This window comes from Gordionus sp. m RMFG-2023, chromosome 3 (assembly GCF_954871325.1).
Source record: "Gordionus sp. m RMFG-2023 chromosome 3, tfGorSpeb1-WG-v2, whole genome shotgun sequence".
NCBI classification, from domain to species: Eukaryota; Metazoa; Nematomorpha; class Gordioida; order Chordodea; family Parachordodidae; genus Gordionus; species Gordionus sp. m RMFG-2023.
The window spans coordinates 11,659,793-11,685,837 of record NC_088777.1 but is presented as its reverse complement, the minus strand read 5'-3'; the positions used below and the strand labels follow the sequence as shown (position 1 = coordinate 11,685,837).

General features: G+C 26.4%; 1 protein-coding gene across 1 annotated transcript; it reads left to right on the top strand.

Moving 5' to 3' along the window:
• The first annotated feature begins 2,217 nt into the window (after positions 1–2,217).
• On the top strand, positions 2,218–25,387 carry LOC135926149 (probable cytosolic iron-sulfur protein assembly protein CIAO1 homolog). The gene is made up of 7 exons (XM_065461878.1): positions 2,218–2,389; positions 2,433–2,600; positions 3,087–3,182; positions 18,632–18,720; positions 20,600–20,879; positions 24,180–24,249; positions 24,831–25,387. Exons 1-7 carry the CDS (start codon positions 2,251–2,253, stop codon positions 25,123–25,125), a joined length of 1,137 nt encoding a protein of 378 aa, XP_065317950.1. The 5' UTR covers positions 2,218–2,250; the 3' UTR covers positions 25,126–25,387.
• The last annotated feature ends 658 nt before the right edge of the window (positions 25,388–26,045 follow it).

Sequence of the window (26,045 nt, the reverse complement as noted above, 5' to 3'; positions counted from 1 at the left end):
ATATCAGACATAGGCGTAGCCAGGATTTTCATAATGGGGGGGGGGGAATAAAAAAATTACTGGGGGCTTCGCCCCCAGACCCTCTTTTGGGCGGGCCTTTGGCCAGCTTAAAATATTTTTACAAATTTTAATAAAAAAATAAGCCTAGAACAAATATGAAATATTTTATTAGTTTATATAAAATAAAAATATAATAAATTACTTGTATTGTATATACCTTAATATAAAAGCATGGTAATAATTTATTCCAAATAAATATAAGAAATTTATTTATAAAAAGTAAGTACATATAGTTGATTTTACTCTATTATATAAAATTAGTTATAAAATATATTTAATTTTGAAATTGAAATATATTTTCAATTTGTAATTTATATTTTCAATTTGTAATTTATATTTTAATTTGTATTATAAACCTAAATCACGGGTTAATAATTTAAAATTTCATTGCCTATGGATATCCAAATCGTTGAAAGTGATTCAGACAATGATATTAATGAAATGGGAAATACCAGGGAATAAAATGTTTTTAATTGCTATAATACAAATTTCTTATTCCCTAGATTTAAAAAATTTTTAAAAATAAATATAAAAAATAAAAATGGCTTCAAATTTATTTGTTTAAAATGTAAAAAAATATTTCCTCAAATCAATCCAGTTAACCTCAATAAACACCAAAAAATAAATTGTCATTTTTACATTCTAATAGTTTTTATTTTATAAGACTGTTCATACCAATAGATTTAAGGAAATGGAGAAACATCTAAATAATTTTGGTATAGGAGACTCTACATCCAAAAACACTATTTCAATTCAAACCAAATTAATTAATAATACAAATGACAATATTTCTCAAAAATTGGCTTATAAAGTTATTGTTGATTTTATAATTGATACAGTTCAGCCAATGTCCTTGGTTGATAATCAATCATTTACCATGATGATTAAAACTCTATACCCTGGTACAACAATTTTATGTCGCCAGACACTAATGAGCAAAATAGCAGATAACTTTAAAGTGATGAAAGATGCTCTAATAGTAGAGTTATCAGAGATATCATATATATGTACCACGGCAGATAGTTGGACACATAACACTAGGTAAAAACTTATAAAATGCAACAAATTACCATAAATATTTATTTTTATTAAATAAATTTTTTTATAATCAAAACTAACTATATTTTAATATTTATAAATGTTGATTTTTATATATTTATTATACAATAATATTATAAGCAAAAAAATAAAACAAATTTGTTTCTAAATTTTTTTTATAAAAAGTAGCTTAAAAAGTAGCTAAAGCTACTTTTGAAAAATAACAGCTAATTACGAGCTACTTTTTTTGACAAATAGCGATAGCGGTAGCGCGCTACTTTTAAAAGTAGCGATTAACAACTCTGCAGTATATCTAATTTTATCAATTATCATATGACAATCAAGTAATTTTTACCAATATAGCGAATTATATATCTTATAGAAAACTATAAAATATTGATAAGGGCATCAGGATATATTTTTAAAAGACATTGTATAAATAATATAAAATTTAATTTTTAATATTATTTTTTTTTAAATAAATAGATGGATTTATTGTCAAGAGCATTGATTAGTAAAATTTGTTAAAATATTTACTGTATATTCTCTAACCGCCAAATATGTCTGTAAAAGTGGAATTTTACCTAGTATTGTAACTATTTCTATATAATAGAGGAATATCAACTATGTCTACTTACTTTTTATAAATAAATTCCATATACTTGTTTAGAATAAATGATTACCATGCTTTTATATCAATGTATATACAAGTAATTTATTATATTTTATATAAATTAATAAAAATATATTTCATATTGGTTTCAGGCTTATTTTTTTTATTAAAATTAACCTCCTTTCTTGTAAAAATATTTTATGTATACAGACTAAGGTAACCCAGTCAAAGGCCGGGCAACAGTTAGACAAAGGCCCGCCCAAAATGGGGTCTGGGGGCGAAGCCCCCAGTAATTTTTTAATCCCCCCCCTTTGGAAAATCTAAGCTACGCCTATGCTTAAATATATACCCCTTTTACATTAAAAAGCTTTAACGTTTTCTAGAACTTGCTATTAACTTAGATATAGTATAAATTATAAAATAACCAATCCAATGACATATTTAACAAAAAATAGTTGTTGGTCAAAGGTTAGCACAAGAAAGATAAATCATTTTACTTACAAAATCCCTTCATTCATTTTCTGAAGCATGGTAAAAATATGAAAAATTTGGAGCTGACATTGGTGCAAACCTTGACTGGACATCAAGATACTGTTTGGGATATTGCATGGGATCCAACAGGAAATTATTTAGCGTCTTGTGGAACAGATAAAATTATTAGAATATGGGGCATTGAAAGTATAATGCCATTAAATACATATATATTTTTATACATTCAAAGATCAAAATAATTGGGGATGCAAATTAGGCTTGGATGAGGGTCACACACGAACTATTAGATCTATTTCATGGTCACCAAATGGTAAACTTTTGGCTTCAGTAAGTTTTGATGCAACCACATGTATATGGGAGAAGACAAATGAATCATTCGAATCATTAGCTACATTAGGTTATAAAAATTAATTAAAACTAATATATTTTTATTGCTGTGGGTTTGATAATGCCAAAAGTACTTACCCTGGAAATGTTTCTGTTCTCATAATTATCATTTTAAATTAATAAAAATTTCCCTCATCACTTCGTCTTCTGCATTACCTCCACCTCTTTCCCAAAAATGCATACAATATATTACTAAACAATAATAAAGAAAAATAAGTAAGATTTATTGATTCTTTTTTCCGAAAAACATTTTTATAATAAAAAACAGAAAATTATTTTTTTTAACATTACCAAAGGAAATAAGTGATCCTAAAGAGATTTAATAAGATGTGGGAAAACCCTATCTTTAGTGCTTTCTCTCCTTTTAACTTCATTTAATTGTATTTAAAAAAATTGAAGTTAATCTTTTTTTGCCTTTATATTAAAAAATTTTTCTTTTTTTTAGCACCTATTGCTATATAATTTTAAAATATTTATGACAAATAAATATATAAAGAGGGTCATGAAAATGAAGTGAAATCGGCCAGCTTCTCACCTTCTGGTAATTATTTAGCTACCTGTGGTAGGGATAAAACTGTATGGATTTGGGAAAGTATTATTTATTCTTAAATTTATTCATACAATTTTGTTAAAAAATTTTTTTAGAGATAATTCCAATTGAAATTTGTAATTTGTTGAAATTGGAATCTTTTTTTTAAAAAAAAAATTTGTAGTTTGCTTGGAGCTATTTTATAAATTTATATTTTTTGCTTACATGAATCAAACCTTAAGTTTCATAAAATATTTAATTTAACATTATGCTTAGATAAAAATTATGAATGTAATCATATTTTTTTGATTGGGAAATTGGATTTTCCAATTTTAAAAAAGCTAGTGTTTACAATATAGAACAATATAAAATTCATTTACCATCATTTTTTATATATTTGAATGATTACTTTTTGGAATAATTAAACAATAATTATAAATGGATCTTAATTTGATTAATTTTGTTAAGATCAACTGGTCAGATATTTTCTTTAAGGTCACAATATTAGCATCCCACTTAAATGTTAATATTGGTATCAATTCTTCTACAGTAGGTCAAAATTTTAAAAGAAACATTAATATTTATTTTAAAATAAATGAAAATAAAAATATCAATAAATTTAAAATTTTATAATAGTAAAATCAACTTTAGGTCACTTTTATGTGAGTCATTCCATGACAAATCAGCCACGATTTGACTGACCCTCTTCTACTTTTTTAAAATTTGGTGAGTAAAGAAAGGTTAATGTAATTAAGAAATTTTCAAAATTTTAACCTCCTAATATATATTTTTGGTTAGGGTTGAAACTGACAAAATCACGTATTTTTACCATTATCTACCTTTAATTAAGCATATCTTAAAAACTACATAATTGTAAATAATAAATTTAATATCGAAATTACATACAAAGATTATGCTTTTTTCCAATTTCCTGCCATTTTATTTAATATATAAAAACAAACCTAAAAACGATTTTTTGAAATAAAATTACCTTCAATTTTTATAAAAATGAAATAACTCTTCATTTATATTTATAAGATAAAATCGGTCTGGGACGTGGCAAGCTTCATTCTTAAATTTGATAGAAATGTTTATAAAAGTGTAGAAATATTTCCCGAAAGGGGACGTTTTTTAATAAAATTATATATTTTACAGTTTTTAATGATTTTTTTTGAACTATTTGAGATAAAAGGATTATTCACTTGTAAGGGAAAATAACAATATATGGGGGTTTCAATCAATTATAGAAAATTTTTTATCGATAGGAGAATCAATTTAAAACATTTTTTATAACTTATTATATATTCCTATATAATTTATTTAATTAATATTAATTCAATCAAGTTTAGAGTAATATATGAATCAGAATCTGCATTTCATATATATGCCCTAAATATTAAGAATAATTGATATAATATAAATTTAAAAATCTTTGAAAAATTCTAATTTTGCCCATATAAAGGATGGTTGAGGCTTATTACAAATTATTAAGGGTAAAATATGTTTGTATGTTTTAAAGAGCAACATATCATCTTTGGTTAAATTGGGTAAATTATATCCAATGATTATTAATTTAAAATTTTGGTAGTAGCTGCAAACACATTCATTATTTGTACCTGTAATAGAAACAATTAGCCTCAAAGGCAATTAAATATATGATGAATTTTAAATATATATTATTAATTGTGTACGACGATTAATTGTTTGTTTTGTAAAATATATATATACTGCGGTACAAAAGGTAAAAAGTTGTTAAATTTATAATAAAAATTGATTTCATCACAATGGCGCAGTCGATTCAAATGGAGAAATATAATATAAAGGAGTGCAATATGGAAGTTTATTTATCAAAAATGGAATTCATATTTAAAATCGCAAAAATAGAAGATAAAAAATCATTTTTATTAGCGAATATTGGATTAGAGGTTTATTCTAAATTATTTAATTTGTGTTTGCCAAAGACATTAGAGGAAATATCATATGATGACATAATTAAACTTTTAAAAAATTATTATATTAAGAAGACAAACTTCCTATTAGAAAGATATTATTTTTTTAAAATGGAACAAGAAAAAGATGAAACCATCGTAGAGTATATTAATAAATTAAAGATAAAGGCAAAGACGTGTGAATTTAAAGATATGTATAATACAGTATTGCGGGACAAATTAGTGTCAGGAATTAATAATGGAAAAATATTAATGAAATTAATTAACACGCAGGACTTGACATGGGAAACTGCAATACAAATCGCGACCGCAATGGAGACTACAGAAATGATGTCGTATGAAAAATTATCTGCAGGGAAGGAGATAAATAAAATCTCAAAAACAGTAACAAGGGAGCAGTATGACAAGTACAAACCAGTACCAAAAATTATGTGCTATTGTTGCGGATTAGGAGATCACATAAAACCTAAGTGCCCTAATTTGAATGCCATCTGCCATAATTGTGGGATAAAAGGACATTTACAAAAAGTATGCAGAAGGAATCGTGGAAAGAAGGAATATATTCGAACGATAGATGTTCCAGAAAATGAGCGAGAAAGTTTTGAGGATTGGGAATTTCCAGAGGAGTCTCGAGAAAAATTTGAGGTGAAATTATTGATAGATAAAATTTATATTAAATTTTTAATTGACACAGGATCGGCAGTCTCCATTTTGAATATAGAAGACGTTTACCGTTTAAAAATACCAGTAACAAAAACGGATATTATTTTAAAATCTTATAATAATGTAATGATCAATATTAAAGGTAAGTGTATATTACCCGTTAATTATATGAATAAAGTTATATATCATGAATTTATTATTGTAAACAATGGGATTAACTTGATAGGTAGAAACCTAATAAAAAAATTAAAATTAATAAAAATAAATCAATGTAATATAGTTAATAGGGTTTGGGAAGATAATATTGTACATAAATTTTCCTTATTATTCACTAAAAAATTAGGTTTACTAAGAAATTTTAAGGCCAGTTTAGCGGTAAAATCTAACCCACAGTTTCAATGTATGAAAAGTAGACCGATACCATTTGCGTGGAAGGCAAAACTCGAAACGGAATTACAACGACTAGAATCCATGGGAGTTTTAGAAAGACTAAAATACTCGAATATCGCTTCTCCGATTTTACCCGTATTGAAGAAAGATGGATCTTTACGAATTTGCGGTGATTTCAGACAAACGGTTAATGCAAATATTTTGATAGATAAATATCCTTTACCCAGAATTAATGAATTATTAGCCACACTAGGTAATGGGTGTAAATATACAGTATTAGATTTATCCGAAGCGTATTTTCAAATAGAGCTAGAAGAGGAGGCAAAAAGGCTGTTAGTAATCAACACGCCTAGTGGATTGTATCGTTTCACACGACTTCCGTTTGGGGTAGCCTCAGCGCCAGCGATTTTCAACAAGCAATGGATTCATTATTAAAGGGATTACCTGGAGTAGCGGTATATTTGGACGATATAATAATTACGGGGGAATCAATTGAGAGTCATGATAAAAATTTGATAAATGTATTAAAGACGTTAGAAATAAACGGTATGAAATTAAATCTAAAAAAATGTGATTTTTTAAAGAAAAGATTGAATTCTTAGGTCATACCGTTAGCGAAGAGGGAATTACGACAACAAATAAGAATGTCAATGCAATTTTAGACGCACCATTACCAAAAAACGTCAAAGAATTACAAGCTTTTATCGGTATAATAAATTATTATCAAAAATTTATAAACAATTTTTCGACTATTGCCGCTCCATTAGCTTTTAAGGAAAGATGTGCCATGGAAATGGACAAATAATGAAACAATTGTGATTAATAAATTTAAAAAATTAATATCAGAAGCACCAATTTTAACACATTATAATCCGGAAAAACCGATAATTCTAGCTGCTGATGCGTCTCAACATGGAATAGGATCAGTTATATCTCATATCATTAACAACGAGGAAAAACCGATTGGATACGCGTCTCGAACATTAAATGCTGCCGAACGAAATTACAGTCAGATAGAGCGTGAGGCTTTAGCAATTATATTTGGATTAATTAAATTTAAACAATATTTAATTGGCAGACATTTCATTATCATTACTGACCATAAACCTTTAATATCGTTACTTAATCCACATAAAAGAATAACAGATATGTCATCAAGATTAGTAAGATGGTCATTACTACTAGCAAATTATGATTATGAATTGCAACTTCGAGGGACGAAAAAAAATAGTAATGCGGATATGCTTTCCCGGTTTCCAATTGACGGTAAACCATCTGCTTGGGAAGAGTTAGATATTAATTTAATAGTATCGGATGCTCCACAATTTATTTCAGCGTTAGATATAAAAGCACACACAAGAAATGACCCGGTATTATCAAAGGTTTCACGTTACCTTACAACTGGATGGCCAAAGATGATAGAGGAAAATCTTAAACCGTTTTTCCAGCGCCGAAATGAACTCACGATGGAGGCAGGGTGTATATTATGGGGCTTAAGAACCATAATTCCAAAAAAATTACAAGTAAATATTTTGTCTTTTTTACATATGGGGCATCAGGGTTATACTAAAACAAAATTATTGGCACAAGAGAACGTTTGGTGGCCGAATATTAACGAAGATATCGAATTACACAGTAAGAATTGTGAATTATGTCAAACAAATAATCCTGACAATAAAACGCAGGGTTTCGAACCGAACCGAACCGCCAAACCGGAATGAACTGTTATAATTTTCTGAACCGTAACCGAACCGTTATAAAGAAACTATAAAAAGAGCGAACCGAACCGTTATAAATATTTTAAACCGGTTCAAAACGGTTTTAAAAAATAATTAAATTTAAACATTATTAACCTAAATTTGAATTTTCCTTGGGGAAATTTTTAAACTCTTTATTTCTTTTCAAATTGAATTTTTTTTACATGTCAAATACCACCATGTTTATTGTTTTTTCTTTTCACTTTAATAAATACTCAATTTAATAGAGATTAGGCGAATTACCAGTTAATTAGATAAGAATCTTAAAATCAAACAAGACTATTCTCTAAATTAACAAGTTTATTCTTATATATATATATATGTATATTAGTTATTAATTAGCTTATTAATACTTGCTAATAATTTGGGAAAAATCATAATTCTAACTAACATCTAAAGAAAATCAGGTATTGATTACTTTTAATAAAATACTGTTTTATATTAATTTCTTATTAATTAATATTTTTTTCAATTGGATAATTATAAAATGATAAAGTATCCATTAAAGTTTTAATTTAATTAACTTTAATTTTTTAATAAAAGACAGTTGTTTTTGGAATTTTCAGCTTTTCTATTTCTTTTCTTCTTATTTTATATCTTATCTTTTTGCTTCTTTCTTTTCTCTATTAAATCAAATTATTTATTAAAATGGTATTAGTAAGCTCCATTCACTTATTTAGTTTCATCTGTGTACAAGGTTTGTTGTTAGTATCTTTGAGGAAAAAATCGGCATAATTATATGAAGGGTAGGCCTGCATATAATTCACGTTTTTGGGGGAGATCTTGTCAGATAAGATAAATAAAAAATTATACTGATTCTATTAAGAAATTTATTTATTCTATTTTTATAATAAAAGATTCTGATCTATTCATCATCATATAGCATATTAGTATCTATTAAATGGTTCGGGAAAAGTCAAATCCTGTACGATCATATTTTAAATTAGATATTGTAAAAAATCAATCTACTTGTAAACTAGAAAACTGTGGTAAAGTTTTAACCGGGGACCATGCAGCAAATCTTGAACGACATATAGAAAGATTCCACGATAAGGAATTCAAATTATTAAAAAAAAAGAAGATAATTTGACTATTAAAAAAACAATAACAAAAAATGCAAATAATCATAATACAATTCAAAATGCTTTTACCAAAACTAATACAATACAAATTAATATTAATAAAGACACTTTAATCCGCTTCTGCACTGAGTTAATCACAGTTCATGGGAGACCAATAAAATCAATTGATGACAAAGCATTTAGAAATATTATAGATCCGATAATTGTAGGATTGGGTGGTAATTTAACCATCAATTCTGAAAATATACGCAATAATATTAAAAAAATGGCATTTGATTTTTCGCAAAATTTAAAAAAAGAAATATACCAAAAACTTATATCGTTAAAATTAGATATTGCAACTCGATATGATAGGTCCATACTGGGGATCAATATTCAATTTATAGATAATGGAGAAATAAAATTAAGAACGTTATGCATGAAAGAGATAAAAGAAAGACATACATCAGAATATCTAAAAAAAATTATTCTAGATGTTCTAAACGAACATGAAATAAGAATTGATCAAATTTATACGATAACCACAGACAATGCAGCTAACATGATTAAATTAATCAAGCTGTTAATACATCATGATGAAGAAGATGATGAAGATGATATCCTTAATGATTATTTAGATAATGATAATTTAAATAACAATGATGATATAATTGTTAATGAAAATGAAGAACCTTTTTTTAATATTGAAAGTATTAATCTTGTACCTCATACGAGATCCATGTTAATGGGCATTAGATGTGCCTCCCACACATTTCAATTAGCAATTAATGATTGCATAAAAAATTCAAATAAAATTGTTATTATTAATAAAGCAAGAAACATTTGCAAAAAAATAAGAAATCAGACTACAATGTCTATTTTGTCCAAATTAAATTTAAAAAAGCCACTAATAGATTGTTGCACAAGATGGAATTCAATCTATTTAATGTTGGAAAGATTATTAGAGTTAAAAAACTTTTGCCAAGAAATATCGGCCCAAAGTAATGATCGTGAAAAATGTTTGTCAGAGAATGAATGGAAAATAATTAGTGATATATTAAAAGCTTTATATCCATCTTATATTTTGACAAAATATATACAAAGTGAACAAATGACCATGGGCGATTTTTATGCAGCATGGATCAAATGTATCATGCAAACTAGCAAAATAGACACTTCATTTGCCAAACTTTTAGTTTGTACAATCAAAGCACGAGAGATTAATTTGAAAAATGAAGTTTTTTGCTCAGCTATATATTTCGACCCAAGATATAATGTATTTTGATCATTTGAAGAAAAAGATATCGCCAAAAAACATCTTTATAAAACTTGGAACTTAATCCAAAATTTAAATAATCAGAATATTGAAAATCTAGATACTATTCCTACGTGTTCACATTCGAAAGATAACTTAGATGATGATTTTGAAGATTTATTAATGTTGCATGAAAGCCTTAATAAGAATAGTTCTCAGGGCATAAATTATAATAAATGTGTAGAAATAGAGTACATAATTCGGTCATTTGATAATATAGAGAGATTAGAAAAAGATGCAAATCTTTTGAATTATTGGGAAAATGTAAAGAATAGTATGCCAGAACTTTATAAGTTAGCTATGGTTGTGCTAGCAGTTCCAGCTACGCAGGTATCCGTAGAAAGAGCATTTTCTAGCCTTAAGTTTATACTCTCTGCGCAAAGAACTAAATTAAATCCTGAAATATTAGAAAATATTTTATGTATCCGTTCCAATTCTCTTTTTAAAAATAAATAATATAAATTTCATTATATTTATGTGTTATTTTATTCCTCATTGTATTTGCGCATGTTTGTGTTTATCTTATTTATGAAATAAAAAGAATTGATTTGTCTAATTTATATTTACTTAGTTTAATAAAAATATCTATTAGATTATCATTCATGGTTAAATTAAATAAGAAATTATAAAAAGATTTTTCTCTAAAATTAATATATACATGGTTAATGATTAATTTTTTTTTAAATTAAATTTATAAAAACCGGAACAAACCGAAAAGAACCGTTATAAATTATAAACCGAACCGATATGATTATTTTTTTAAAAAACCGAAATGGAACAAAACCTTTATAAAATTTTAAACTAAAAACCGGAACGAACCGAACCCTTATACTAAACGGTTCGAAACCCTGATAAAACGATCATAGGCCCTCAGCAAATAAACCATGGGGAAGAATTCATTTAGATTTTGCCGGACCAATTAACGGAGATATATACCTAGTAATAATAGATAGTTTTAGTAAATGGCCTGAAATACAAAAAATGACGACGAATAATTTTACTGAAGTAAGAAAATTGTTGTTAAGACTTTTTGCTATTTTCGGTTACCCCAATACGATTGTTACGGATAATGCCCCCCCCCCCCATTTCAAAGTAGAGAATTTAGTTTATTTTGCAAACAATTATCAATTAAAAATGTATATAGTGCCCCATACCACCCTAGAACCAACGGAGAAGCGGAGCGATTAGTACAAACTTTTAAAAATTTTTTAAAAAAACATAATGATTTTAATAAAATACAAGATTTTTTGTTTAATTATCGAAATACGCCACAAATAACCACAAAACAATCACCAAGTTCAATTATGCTTAGATTTCAACCCATAGGACCTTTACAATTAATAAAACCAGTTTATCCTCATCCATATATACCTCAGTTACCAGGTTTTTTTAATATAAATGATAAAATATATGCAAAGGATTTTAAAAAAGATAATTGGATACCTTAAATCATCGTTAAAAGAACAGGACCAATGACGTTTTTAGTTGAAACTAAATTATGGGTATGGAGAAGACATATTAATCAGTTAAAACATAGGTTCGACAACTCAGAATTAAAAAATAGAGAGGAGGGAAGAGAAGAAGAAACGATGCAAACTACACCACAAATGAATGAAAATGAGCCCATACAAAACTCAATGACTAAAGACATTGATCCTATAAATTGGTGACCAAAGACATTGACCCAATACAAGACTCAATAAACAAAGACACCATCATAAATGATAAGATGAAAATCGACAGTAATGAGCAAACGGTGGTAGAGAACGAAAGTACAAGCAGCCGTTATCCAAAACGGATAAGAAAACAATTTATACCGTTTCTAATCGATAGCCCAAAAAAGGAGAGAATAGATTTAATAGAAACAATTAGCCTCAAAGGCAATTAAATATATGATGAATTTTAAATATATATAATATTAATTGTGTACGACGATTAATTGTTTGTTTTGTAAAATATATATATACTGCGGTACAAAAGGTAAAAAGTTGTTAAATTTATAATAAAAATTGATTTCATCACAGTACCACTACTTCCGACTAGTATCCAATTTTTGGGCGAATGCTTGCAAATTTCGAAAACCAAATTTTAACATCAGGCATCATTTCTTTAAAAACTGTATGAATTTCAGGGTTTCGAACCGTTTAGTATAACGGTTCGGTTCGTTCCGGTTTTTAGTTTAAAATTTTATAAAGGTTTTGTTCCATTTCGGTTTTTTAAAAAAATAATCATATCGGTTCGGTTTATAATTTATAACGGTTCTTTTCGGTTTGTTCCGGTTTTTATAAATTTAATTTTAAAAAAAATTAATCATTAACCATGTATATATTAATTTTAGAGAAAAATCTTTTTATAATTTCTTATTTAATTTAACCATGAATGATAATCTAATAGATATTTTTATTAAACTTAGTAAATATAAATTAGACAAATCAATTCTTTTTATTTCATAAATAAGATAAACACAAACATGCGCAAATACAATGAGGAATAAAATAACACATAAATATAATGAAATTTATATTATTTATTTTTAAAAAGAGAATTGGAACGGATAACTAAAATATTTTCTAATATTTCAGGATTTAATTTAGTTCTTTGCGCAGAGAGTATAAACTTAAGGCTAGAAAATGCTCTTTCTACGGATACCTGCGTAGCTGGAACTGCTAGCACAACCATAGCTAACTTATAAAGTTCTGGCATACTATTCTTTACATTTTCCCAATAATTCAAAAGATTTGCATCTTTTTCTAATCTCTCTATATTATCAAATGACCGAATTATGTACTCTATTTCTACACATTTATTATAATTTTCTATGCCCTGAGAACTATTCTTATTAAGGCTTTCATGCAACATTAATAAATCTTCAAAATCATCATCTAAGTTATCTTTCGAATGTGAACACGTAGGAATAGTATCTAGATTTTCAATATTCTGATTATTTAAATTTTGGATTAAGTTCCAAGTTTTATAAAGATGTTTTTTGGCGATATCTTTTTCTTCAAATGATCAAAATACATTATATCTTGGGTCGAAATATATAGCTGAGCAAAAAACTTCATTTTTCAAATTAATCTCTCGTGCTTTGATTGTACAAACTAAAAGTTTGGCAAATGAAGTGTCTATTTTGCTAGTTTGCATGATACATTTGATCCATGCTGCATAAAAATCGCCCATGGTCATTTCTTCACTTTGTATATATTTTGTCAAAATATAAGATGGATATAAAGCTTTTAATATATCACTAATTATTTTCCATTCATTCTCTGACAAACATTTTTCACGATCATTACTTTGGGCCGATATTTCTTGGCAAAAGTTTTTTAACTCTAATAATCTTTCCAACATTAAATAGATTGAATTCCATCTTGTGCAACAATCTATTAGTGGCTTTTTTAAATTTAATTTGGACAAAATAGACATTGTAGTCTGATTTCTTATTTTTTTGCAAATGTTTCTTGCTTTATTAATAATAACAATTTTATTTGAATTTTTTATGCAATCATTAATTGCTAATTGAAATGTGTGGGAGGCACATCTAGTGCCCATTAACATGGATCTCGTATGAGGTACAAGATTAATACTTTCAATATTAAAAAAAGGTTCTTCATTTTCATTAACAATTATATCATCATTGTTATTTAAATTATCATTATCTAAATAATCATTAAGGATATCATCTTCATCATCTTCTTCATCATGATGTATTAACAGCTTGATTAATTTAATCATGTTAGCTGCATTGTCTGTGGTTATCGTATAAATTTGATCAATTCTTATTTCATGTTCGTTTAGAACATCTAGAATAATTTTTTTTAGATATTCTGATGTATGTCTTTCTTTTATCTCTTTCATGCATAACGTTCTTAATTTTATTTCTCCATTATCTATAAATTGAATATTGATCCCCAGTATGGACCTATCATATCGAGTTGCAATATCTAATTTTAACGATATAAGTTTTTGGTATATTTCTTTTTTTAAATTTTGCGAAAAATCAAATGCCATTTTTTTAATATTATTGCGTATATTTTCAGAATTGATGGTTAAATTACCACCCAATCCTACAATTATCGGATCTATAATATTTCTAAATGCTTTGTCATCAATTGATTTTATTGGTCTCCCATGAACTGTGATTAACTCAGTGCAGAAGCGGATTAAAGTGTCTTTATTAATATTAATTTGTATTGTATTAGTTTTGGTAAAAGCATTTTGAATTGTATTATGATTATTTGCATTTTTTGTTATTGTTTTTTTAATAGTCAAATTATCTTCTTTTTTTTTTAATAATTTGAATTCCTTATCGTGGAATCTTTCTATATGTCGTTCAAGATTTGCTGCATGGTCCCCGGTTAAAACTTTACCACAGTTTTCTAGTTTACAAGTAGATTGATTTTTTACAATATCTAATTTAAAATATGATCGTACAGGATTTGACTTTTCCCGAACCATTTAATAGATACTAATATGCTATATGATGATGAATAGATCAGAATCTTTTATTATAAAAATAGAATAAATAAATTTCTTAATAGAATCAGTATAATTTTTTATTTATCTTATCTGACAAGATCTCCCCCAAAAACGTGAATTATATGCAGGCCTACCCTTCATATAATTATGCCGATTTTTTCCTCAAAGATACTAACAACAAACCTTGTACACAGATGAAACTAAATAAGTGAATGGAGCTTACTAATACCATTTTAATAAATAATTTGATTTAATAGAGAAAAGAAAGAAGCAAAAAGATAAGATATAAAATAAGAAGAAAAGAAATAGAAAAGCTGAAAATTCCAAAAACAACTGTCTTTTATTAAAAAATTAAAGTTAATTAAATTAAAACTTTAATGGATACTTTATCATTTTATAATTATCCAATTGAAAAAAATATTAATTAATAAGAAATTAATATAAAACAGTATTTTATTAAAAGTAATCAATACCTGATTTTCTTTAGATGTTAGTTAGAATTATGATTTTTCCCAAATTATTAGCAAGTATTAATAAGCTAATTAATAACTAATATACATATATATATATATAAGAATAAACTTGTTAATTTAGAGAATAGTCTTGTTTGATTTTAAGATTCTTATCTAATTAACTGGTAATTCGCCTAATCTCTATTAAATTGAGTATTTATTAAAGTGAAAAGAAAAAACAATAAACATGGTGGTATTAATAGACATGTAAAAAAAATTCAATTTGAAAAGAAATAAAGAGTTTAAAAATTTCCCCAAGGAAAATTCAAATTTCAAATTTAGGTTAATAATGTTTAAATTTAATTATTTTTTAAAACCGTTTTGAACCGGTTTAAAATATTTATAACGGTTCGGTTCGCTCTTTTTATAGTTTCTTTATAACGGTTCGGTTACGGTTCAGAAAATTATAACGGTTCATTCCGGTTTGGCGGTTCGGTTCGGTTCGAAACCTTGATGAATTTATTTCAAATTATATCTCTTTTATATGGTATTCTCTTCTTCTTTTCTTCGTCTTTGGTCAAAATCGAAATGAAATCTTTTTTGTTTGACATGATTCGGCTTATTTCGTCCCTATAATAAAATTTAACGTATATTCGTCTATCCAAGCTTGGGGTTAGTTGTTGATAGGAATCCTTTTTCCGCTATCAGTAATTTAGCGTGTCTTGCCATGTATTTTGTTGTATTAAATTCATTCATTTTTTTCTACACTGTCCAATTTTAAGGTAATTTCGTCAAAATTTTATTTGTATTTTTTTAAATATTGCTTAGAATATCATCATATTTATCTATATAGTTGGCTCAATCGCATTTATATATAAATGAGATTCTATAGCTTTTTATATTTTGTTAATTTTAATTGGATATCTTTTTTCTGTCAACCTTTTCTTTTTTATTGGAGATTCCCTAATATCTATCAATGATGTATTATATTAATTGATTTTATAGGCAATGAATATCAGAGTCTTTGTTGCAATATTTTAAAAGGGTTACAGCATCTAGTTTATCGAATAAGATTTTTGTTCATTTTGTTAAAATTCTATATTAGGTATAAAAAAAAATTATCTATAAAAATATCACATTCGAATATCTAATAATTACAAGTGTACCGATACCACATTTAGGAGCTTAATCAGATACGATATTGCAGATATTATATTGATATCGGCCAGATAATCGATATCACTAATCTGATTTTACTCGCTCTACATATTATATATTTTACCTTAACTTAAAAATAAAATTTTAATTATCTAGTATTTTAGGGTTATTTATTCAATTATATTCATATATGTAAAATTATATATAAATATTGATAAATCATTAATCGTTGTGTAATTTTTTTTTGTTCCAAAAACTTATTTTTAGAAATAGAATCCCATCTAGTCCATCTGATCAATGTAACATGTTCATGAGAATATTTAATATATTTTCTTAAATATCAAAAAATAAAATAATCGACCTGATCTGGTAAAAAATATCGGTACATTCCAGCTAATTTTTACTTGATATTAAGAATAATTAGAATTAATTAAAAAATGAATTACATAAAATAGTGAGCATTTATTATTGAATGATTAATCCATTTTGAAAATTTTAATTATTTTATCGATACAAGTAGGGCTATGCCTATATTAAGTAAAAATTCGGATTTAGCAATCCCATTCAATATTTTTAGAGTTTTGGGTTATTTTATGATGATAATATTTTTATTGTATACATAATTTCAAATTAATATTTGTAATGTTTTAAAAATATCAATTTTAAAAAATAGAATAGCCAAAAATTTGATATTATTTTTGGCGCCATATATGAAATACACAAGAATTCATATATTCAAGAACTCAAAACTTGGTTGAATATATTTTATTAATATTCATTAAATATATGTTATATAGGCAAATAATTTTAGAATAAATTATAAATAATGTAATAAATTGGATTATTCCTATCCACAGAAAATTTTTAAAAATTGATTGAAACCATATATTGTTATTTTCAATTGCAAGATGGATAATCCTTTAAATTAAATCAAATAATTCAATAAAAAGTATTAAAAACTGTAAAATATATAATTTTATTAAAAGACGCCCGCCCCCTTTCTGAAAATATTTATACACTTTTTTAAATCGATTTTGAGAATGAATCTGGCCGCGTCCTAAACCGATTTTTTCTTATAAATATAAATGAAGAGTTATTCTTACTAAATTTTTTTAAAAATTTAAGGTCGTATTATTTCCAAGAACTCGTTTTTAGTACTTATATATTAAATAAAATGGCCGGACATTGGAAAAGTCAGTAAAGGTATATCATTTTTATCCTATCCATGTAAGAACACTATCTTTCCAAAATCTTATGATTTTTGCTAGTTTTCATGGAATTTTTATGGGTCATTAAATTAAAAATAAATAATAGATCCTATCACTTGATAAACCATGATATTTTTTTTAACAAATTATTTAAATTATAAATATTTTAAAAATATTGGGTAGATCTATGCACAAAAATAATTAAAATAGCCCTCATTTAATAAAAATTTAGTTAGTCTTATTAATTTCTAAATAATAAAATTAAATCTATATAAAATTTTTAATAAAATTATAAAAGATATCGTTCATGGGGCAGAAAAATTTATTTTTAGTTCAGGAAAATATTATGGAACCATTAAAATATTTTTTTTCTCTTCAGGGGGCTCAAGCCTGCGGCTTCCCACCCCCCTTCAAAAAAAATACTAATTTGATTTTCTGAAATTTTATTTAATTCTTCTAAATTTATAATTCATTGTTTAGCAATTTAAATTATATATACTCAATTATTCACGATGACTAGTATAGTATTGTCTTAATAAATGGAGGTATCTTATCTACTATAATAACTCGGTATTTTTATATCAATATGCCGACGGTTAAGAAAGACCGGGAATAGTATTATCCTTGCCATTTTTCATTAATATTAATTAATCATAAAGATTGTAAAGAAAAAACTATTTTTAACAATACGAATCGAATAATGAATAACTCGAATCCTTTAAACAATTTGAATAATTTATATACAACACCAAAATAATATAAATATAGATATTTCACAAAAATAAAATTTTTTATTTAATTTTAAAATATTATAATTTTTTAAGAAATTGGTATTGTCGGGAGTGGACATCATACTAATTAAACAGTAATTTCTAAATTTAAGAAATCTTCATATAAAGATAATAAAATATTTTAACATATATTTTTAAAAAGTAAACTGAAAAGCAGCTATAAACTTGTTTGAATTATTAAATTTTTTTTGCAAAAAGATATGTAACTGTGATTTACTTAACAAACCCTGATAATTATATTTAATTTTATTTTTTTTTAAAAAAAAATATTAAAATTTTCAAAAATTAGTTGACGAGGATAATGAATTCGAATGTTCGGGCGTTTTAAATATCCATACCCAAGATGTTAAAAGCGTGTCATGGCATTCAACACTTGATGTAAAATTACAATTATTGTTTTGTAATACTTTATATTTATATTTCCTCTTATAATATTTTTTTTTAGTCTGGCTTATAACTTAGCTAGTTGGGTCATCCTTTAGAGCCCAGCAGTTCGGCTTGAATCCGGGATCAGGCCTAACATTTTAAAAAAAAACTTTGGGCCGGGGTAAAAATATTCGGGTTGTACTTGCGGGCTTAAAATAAAATAAAAATTCAGGCTCGGTTTAAAAAAATAATTTAGAGAATTAAATCGAATTGAATTTCGGCTTTTTTTCAGACTCAGACCTAAAACAAACTGAATTTGCTTCGGGCCTAAAAACAAATTTTAAAAAAAAATCGCAATGGGCTTATAAATAAAATTTTGGGTCAGATTTGGTCTAAATTTGATTTTCAGGGTTCTGATAAGCTGACTAATGGCCCGATCTTAGCATTATAGTCCCATATGGCCTGCCCTCCTGTATTATCCTTAATAAAATATAGGTAGACCCCGGGCCCGAAAATATATTAATGTTATATTTTCCTTCATCCTATCTATTTTTGCTTTATTTAATATCACAATTAAATAATAAGAAAAGTTTTTTAGATCAGGAGGTGGGAAATTAATGTTCATTTTGGTATCATATTTTTTGTGATAAATAGAATAAAATAGATAATCATCATTAAATTATCAAAGTTCTTTCTGGAAATTTAAATTTAATGCATTATAACATTAAAATAGAGATTAAAATATATATGAAGTTTGGATTTCTTTTAGCTATAAGCTTTTTTTAAAATCCAGGCTGGACCTAGCAAAAAAATAATTAATTTGTCACTGGGAGACGTACTGACCCGGGCTGTTTTTTTTTGATTTTGCAGTTTTTCTAAACGGTATTATAAATAACATAAGGTTACTTTCAGAACTGCAAATCATTATAAATTAATAGAGACCTCTTTTTAATTAGTTTACCTATTAGAATGGTTTCTAGCGTCAAAAGGCAATTTAACTAATTTCAAATTTGCGTAACGCAACGTCTGAAACTCAATTTTTACTTATTATTAAGAGAAAATTATATACAAAAAATTGAAGCTCATCATCTACGATTTTGACCATTTTTGATAATCCAATCGTATAAATGTGAAATACTTCGTGAACCCGCTGCCAGGAGAAATCGCTCTTATTCTCTCTATAGCCTGTTTTTTTTAATTAATAAGTGAAAGCACAATTTTTTTAACCGGTATATCATAGATGTAGTCGGGGGAGAGGGGAGGCAAAGAAAAATCCCCCCTTTGGAAATTTGCTAGTTCTTGTAAACATCATTTTAAGTTAATAAAAATCTTTCCCCATACACCCACACCTTTCTTTCCCAAAAATATATTACTATAAAGAAGAATTTGAAAGAAAAGTTGGTAAAAGTTAATATCTTTTTATAATTAAAAATATTTAGTAAAAAACGCATTTTTATATAAAAAAAAGTGAAAAGCCTAAATTATTTTATAAAATCGAATATAACTAAAGACCTACAATAAGGGTACCTTAAGACCTCCAATAAAATTTTACGAAAAAAACCCAGCCAATAGTATCCCCCCCCCTTACTGAAATCCTGACTACGCCTATATTTATATATACTTACCTCCCTTCCCTCTTTTCACAAGAACACTTAACATCTTTGGAAGATTAATTGCTATATCTTCAAAAGATGTTTTTAAGTTTAAAACTAAGACAAATCGGAAGAAAAATTGACACCTTTCCCTCTATTTGAAACCCTAATCTTACCTGTCATATTCTATCGATTTTATTGAACGATGAGATTTGTTTTGTCTATCAGAAGTATATTGAATTATTTCGAAGCGATGTATAAACGAATTTCTTAATAATATGATAATGTTCTTATTCCAGATACTCTTATCATGTGGATACGATGATACATGCAAATTACATCATTGTCCATCAAGCAATTTAAATAGCGTTGGTGAATGGGAAACTATAACTAGCCTCGACGCGCATACGTCCACTGTTTGGTCTGCCAAATTCCAACCTAACATAGGTCAATCTGAGGTTCTTGGAGATCTTGACCAATCGGAAGTGACCACTATTGATGAGAAGAATTTCGATAGGTTAATAGCGACATGCGGAGCCGATAAGAGCCTTAAGATATGGGCTTGTAATGGAAAAATTGGTGAGATGATATTTCAAAAATAGCTATATATTAGAACCCCTGCATCGGACCTCATTTTTCAAGGCCAACCCTATCCTTGAATGAAATTTAGAGCTGCCCCGGTCCAAAATATTTTCACCGATTCTATATTTGCCCATATTTATTTAAAATAGATCCGATTCTGATATTTACATTTTTTTTGTCATTATTTTATAAGATAATGGAATAATAGAAACCTGTGTATAAATGTTTTAAATAGGCTTTTCAATCAGAATATTCACTTATCCCGCCTTTAAAAATAAAAAAAGTCTCAATGCTTTAAAATTCTAAAAATATATCTTATCTTTATTTATAGATGAAGATTTATAATTATAAAGATATTTAATAATCTTATTTTCTTATAGAATATTTTTTTATATATTTCCATATTTAATTTTTTTACCGTTCAAAATTTTCACTTATCTATTTTGGCCTTTAATTATATATTTATATGATAGTACACTATATATTATTAAATTTACTGTATAACAAACTATATATCTTTATTTGAATAAATACTAAAAAAAGTAAAAACAAATTAAATATCAATTATTAAAATAATATAATAATGATATATAAAATAAAATAACTAATAATTATAAATCTAATATTGGATATCTTTTTTTATAAAGATAAGAGAATAAATTTAAATTCCAGATTTCTGACATAATTGAAAAAATTAAAAGATTTTAATAATAAAATATATTAGCTTTATAGAAAAAATTGAAAGATTTTAATAACATGAAGTTATACCAAATAAATTTACCTGATTTTTATTTGCTATTACGAGAAAAGGAAATGAATTCAAAAATATGGATAAAAATCAGAGACCTGCAGAGGTACCATTTGCATAACCTGGCCCTGCCCTGATTTTTTTCGGGTTTTATATTTTCAGGCCCAACCCAGCTCACATTTTTTTAAAATATTTTATACATATATAATCGGTACAGGTGTAACATTTTAAATAAACTCCGTTTTAAATATTTTTACATCTAGTGATAATGACATTTATGACACACATGTATAAATTTAATATAATTTGTTTTTATGATATTGACATTTATAACTAACTTGAATAAATTTAATATAATTTTTTTTAGTGGTATTGAAATTTACTGATCAGTTAAGATTTAATATAATTTTTTGTTGTTATTGACATTTTATGAGACTTGTCTAGATTTAATATAATCTTTTAGTTTTACTTGTAAATTAAACTAAACAAAATTAACATATTTTTAGAGTATTGAGGGCATATTTTCTTTATATTCGAATCCTTATTAATTTATTAAATTGTAATTTTTTTAAAATTCTAAAAATATATAACTAACCAAAAATAAATAATCATGTTTATAATAGATAAAATTTATTTTTTTTAGTAAGAAAATAAAAGTGTATATAAATATGATTAAAAATATTCTATATGATTGAGTATAATAAAATAATACTTTCAAGTTTTCATGGGCATTTAACTCCTCCTCATTATTATTCAACATCTAAAATATATATATTACTAAATATTAGAACTAAACTATATACCTTTTCTTGCATCTTGCATTCATGAGCTCTGCATTGCCTAAATAATAATGATAAGTTTTACTTTTAAGTAAGGACCCATTCAAGACCTGTTCATTTTACAATCTTTTCTATCAGCCCGACGGTAGTTCCAGATGATCACTTGTTCCTTTATTAAATAATGGTATCTTCTATACCACATTTAAGAGTTCTATTATCTCTATGCAACTTAAAATGAGCAAGATATATATTACCCGCAGCTATCTCATGAATATCTTTCACGTGGATACTGTATCTTGAATACAAGATTCCAAATATGCTTTAAGCACATTATAAAGGATCTATGTCCTCTTCCTTGTCAACCTTAAATAGAAACATAATATAGAGTAAATGATTTAAAATTGATATTTATCATACCCCATAAGCTTGTTTGGCTTTTCCACCATACATTAGCTCAAAGTGTGTATTGCATTACAAAAAAAGGTATATAATTGTCTTAATTATTTAATAATATACATATTTTTTTGGATGATTAAAACTCTGAGGTAGTGAATATACTGAGGAGGAATTAAATGCCCATGAAAATTACTTATAAAACTCACATAAATTTTAAAATATTTAGTATCAAAATAACTCGACACGATTATTGGAGAAGAGGATGAGTATGGTGAAGACTTAAAATTACTATTATGCATATTTTATAGATGATGAAGTTTTTAAGAGGGTTTAAGAAATTGATGAATCGAAGATGCTAGAGCATGATGGCCATCGAGGAAATAAATATTATTATACATTAAAAAAATTAATAGTTTAATCCTAATGTTCCAGTTCTAATTGTTGACAATATAAAATTGTATTATCATTTAATTATATATATTTTTTAGATGATGAATTTACATTAGAGACTGTAAATTCCAACAAAGATTATTTTTTCTCCCACCAGCAGAAATTGGAAAATTTATAATTTTGTGATCAAGTAAAGATATCCAAAGTATAATAATGGTGTGATGGGAGAGAAATTTTCAACCGAGCGGATTATTGGTGATGGAAATGTATATATATATATATATATATATACAATAAATTAATTTGCATATTTTTATGATGCGGAACGACATGGTACAGGAAATGGAGGGATATTTGGATGAACCCGTTCAAGTATACCCGGTGAACAAAGATGGCAGATAATGCAACTAATGACACAGATGCGGAAATAATTATGGCAACTATGTTGCAAATATATAATGAAATACACTGTTTTTAAATGGGCATATTATAGGCCTATGAAAGAATTTGATGTCAATTTAATAAATCGTTGGAATCATTTTGATCGCGGTTTATCTAAATTGAGATTTAATTTAAAACGTTACAACGGTGATTTTTCAGCCGATCCCATATTCTTCCAAAAGTATAATATCGTCACCGATCCGACTTCGATATTAATATCACTACAGCCCTAATAAAATTGATGAAAATTATTATGAGGATTAATTGCGACAGTTTAAGGAAGATTGTAAAAATTATAAGCGCTAGAGATAAATAAAAAAAAATTCTTATTTTACTTGAAAAGATATTTAAACATTAGTAAAACGAGTATTTTTTTTTAAAAAAAATCGTCAAAAAAATGTCCATCAGCTGATCTGAGCTCGATCAGATCGGATTCGGACAGGTCTACGCAGGGCTCTATTTTATATGATACGAGAGACGATTTTTTCTCCTACTTCGCTCAAATTATTTTTAAAATTTTTATTAATATTTATTTCTTAATAGACTCCGGGCAATGGAAGTTGATCAATTCTTATGATAATTTACATACTCGAGCAATATACGATTTAGATTGGTAAATAAATTATACGTTAAAGGGTATCGGTTTAGAAAATTTTGGGGTTGTGTTCCATTTACCTAGGGTGTTTTTAGTAAATTTTTAAAATATTTTATATAGCGCCCATTTTTTAATTTTGAAAGACCTGATTTTTCCAGAATCGTATTTCATCATATGTAGAGCACCTACCCTGTAAATTTCAGACAAGCAACTTTTTGTGTATTTTTTAAAATTTATAAAAAAAATTAAAATATTAAATTAGGTGTAGGTAACAGGTTAATTGTGAAAGTGTCTAAAATTCGCAGAGTAGGTAATCTGTGCATGCAAGAAAACAATTACCACAAAACAGGTCTTTTAACATTAAAAAGGGGCGTTATATATGATTTAAGTTTTAAAAATGTTTCTAAAAACCCAGATTTAATAAATTAATTTAATTGACCGACGAAAGGTTTTTTTGCAAAAATTAGGTTGGGGGACATTAATTTAGAAATCTTAATCATCAAAATTCTGATAAATTATAAATATTTCTTCAAATTGACAAATATTATTCTTCTAAATTTCCTCAACCCCCTTTATTTTTCTTTAAAATTTTATCCAAGGCATCCTACCCTCAATATAATAGCCACGTGTGGAGCCGATAATACAATAATCCTTACTACCTTAGATCACAATTCTAAACCCCATCAAGGAGGAGACGTAGAAGAAAGCTGCGTCGGTAAAACATATGTTGATTCAAATTTTATCGCTCCTAAACCATATAAGTTATCGAACGCTCATTCAGAAGATATTAACGCTATAAGATGGAACCCTAAGCATCACGATTTAGTGGCCACTTGTTCCGACGATTCAACCATCAAAATTTGGAGACTAGTGTTTCAAGAAGATAGCAAATGACAAGTTCTCTAGCGTTGAGTTACTTTTTGTTGGTCTGTAAGAATTCGTTGTACCTCTTCTATGATAAAGGAGCTACAAATATATATCGCTTAAATTAAAATATCACACAATGCATTTCTGATATTTAATGTTGGAAAAGACTTAATAATTACCTATCCCCAATTAACAAAATGTTGGATTGAATACTTCGTTCCCTTAATTTAAAATAAATAAGCATTAGTAAAAATTATACAAAGACACTGTTAGTATTAAAATGATTATATTTCTTATGTGTGTTTATTAAATATTATATACTAGTCATCTTTATAGATTCCGAATAATATATATAACTATAAAGAATAAATATACACTTTTAGCAAAAATCGGATGTTTGGAATTATAATTACTGTTTTATATTGTTAGTTATTTGTGTATCTTATACTCCCCCATACCTACTGATGATAAATACCCAGAAAAACCCCCAATCTCAATGACGCAGCAACATTTCAAAAATCATTTAAAATGACCCCCTTCCCTTTCAATATTGCTAAAACATATGTGTTTAAAATATTTTGTTTTATTGTATAGGAAGTCATATAATTGTAATATATTAAAAAAAATTGAATGATATCGTAATTTTAATTAGAGATCGGGCGCCCAGGCCTATTATTTTAAAATAATTTTGGATTGGGTCGGATCTTATATTTTTAAAAAAATTTGGGCCAGGCCGGATTGGGCTTGAATTTTTAAATATGATATCACTCCATTTTGTGAAATGAATTGTTATATTTTAAAATTTTTGCAAGAAACTAGGCGCCATTTTATTTGTATAATATTTTTTTACAATTAAAAAAATAGTAAATTTTTCTTATTTAAATAAATTCTGGCCAATTTTTTTTATATTTCGGGTTGGGCTTTTTTGGGACAAATAAAATAAAAAT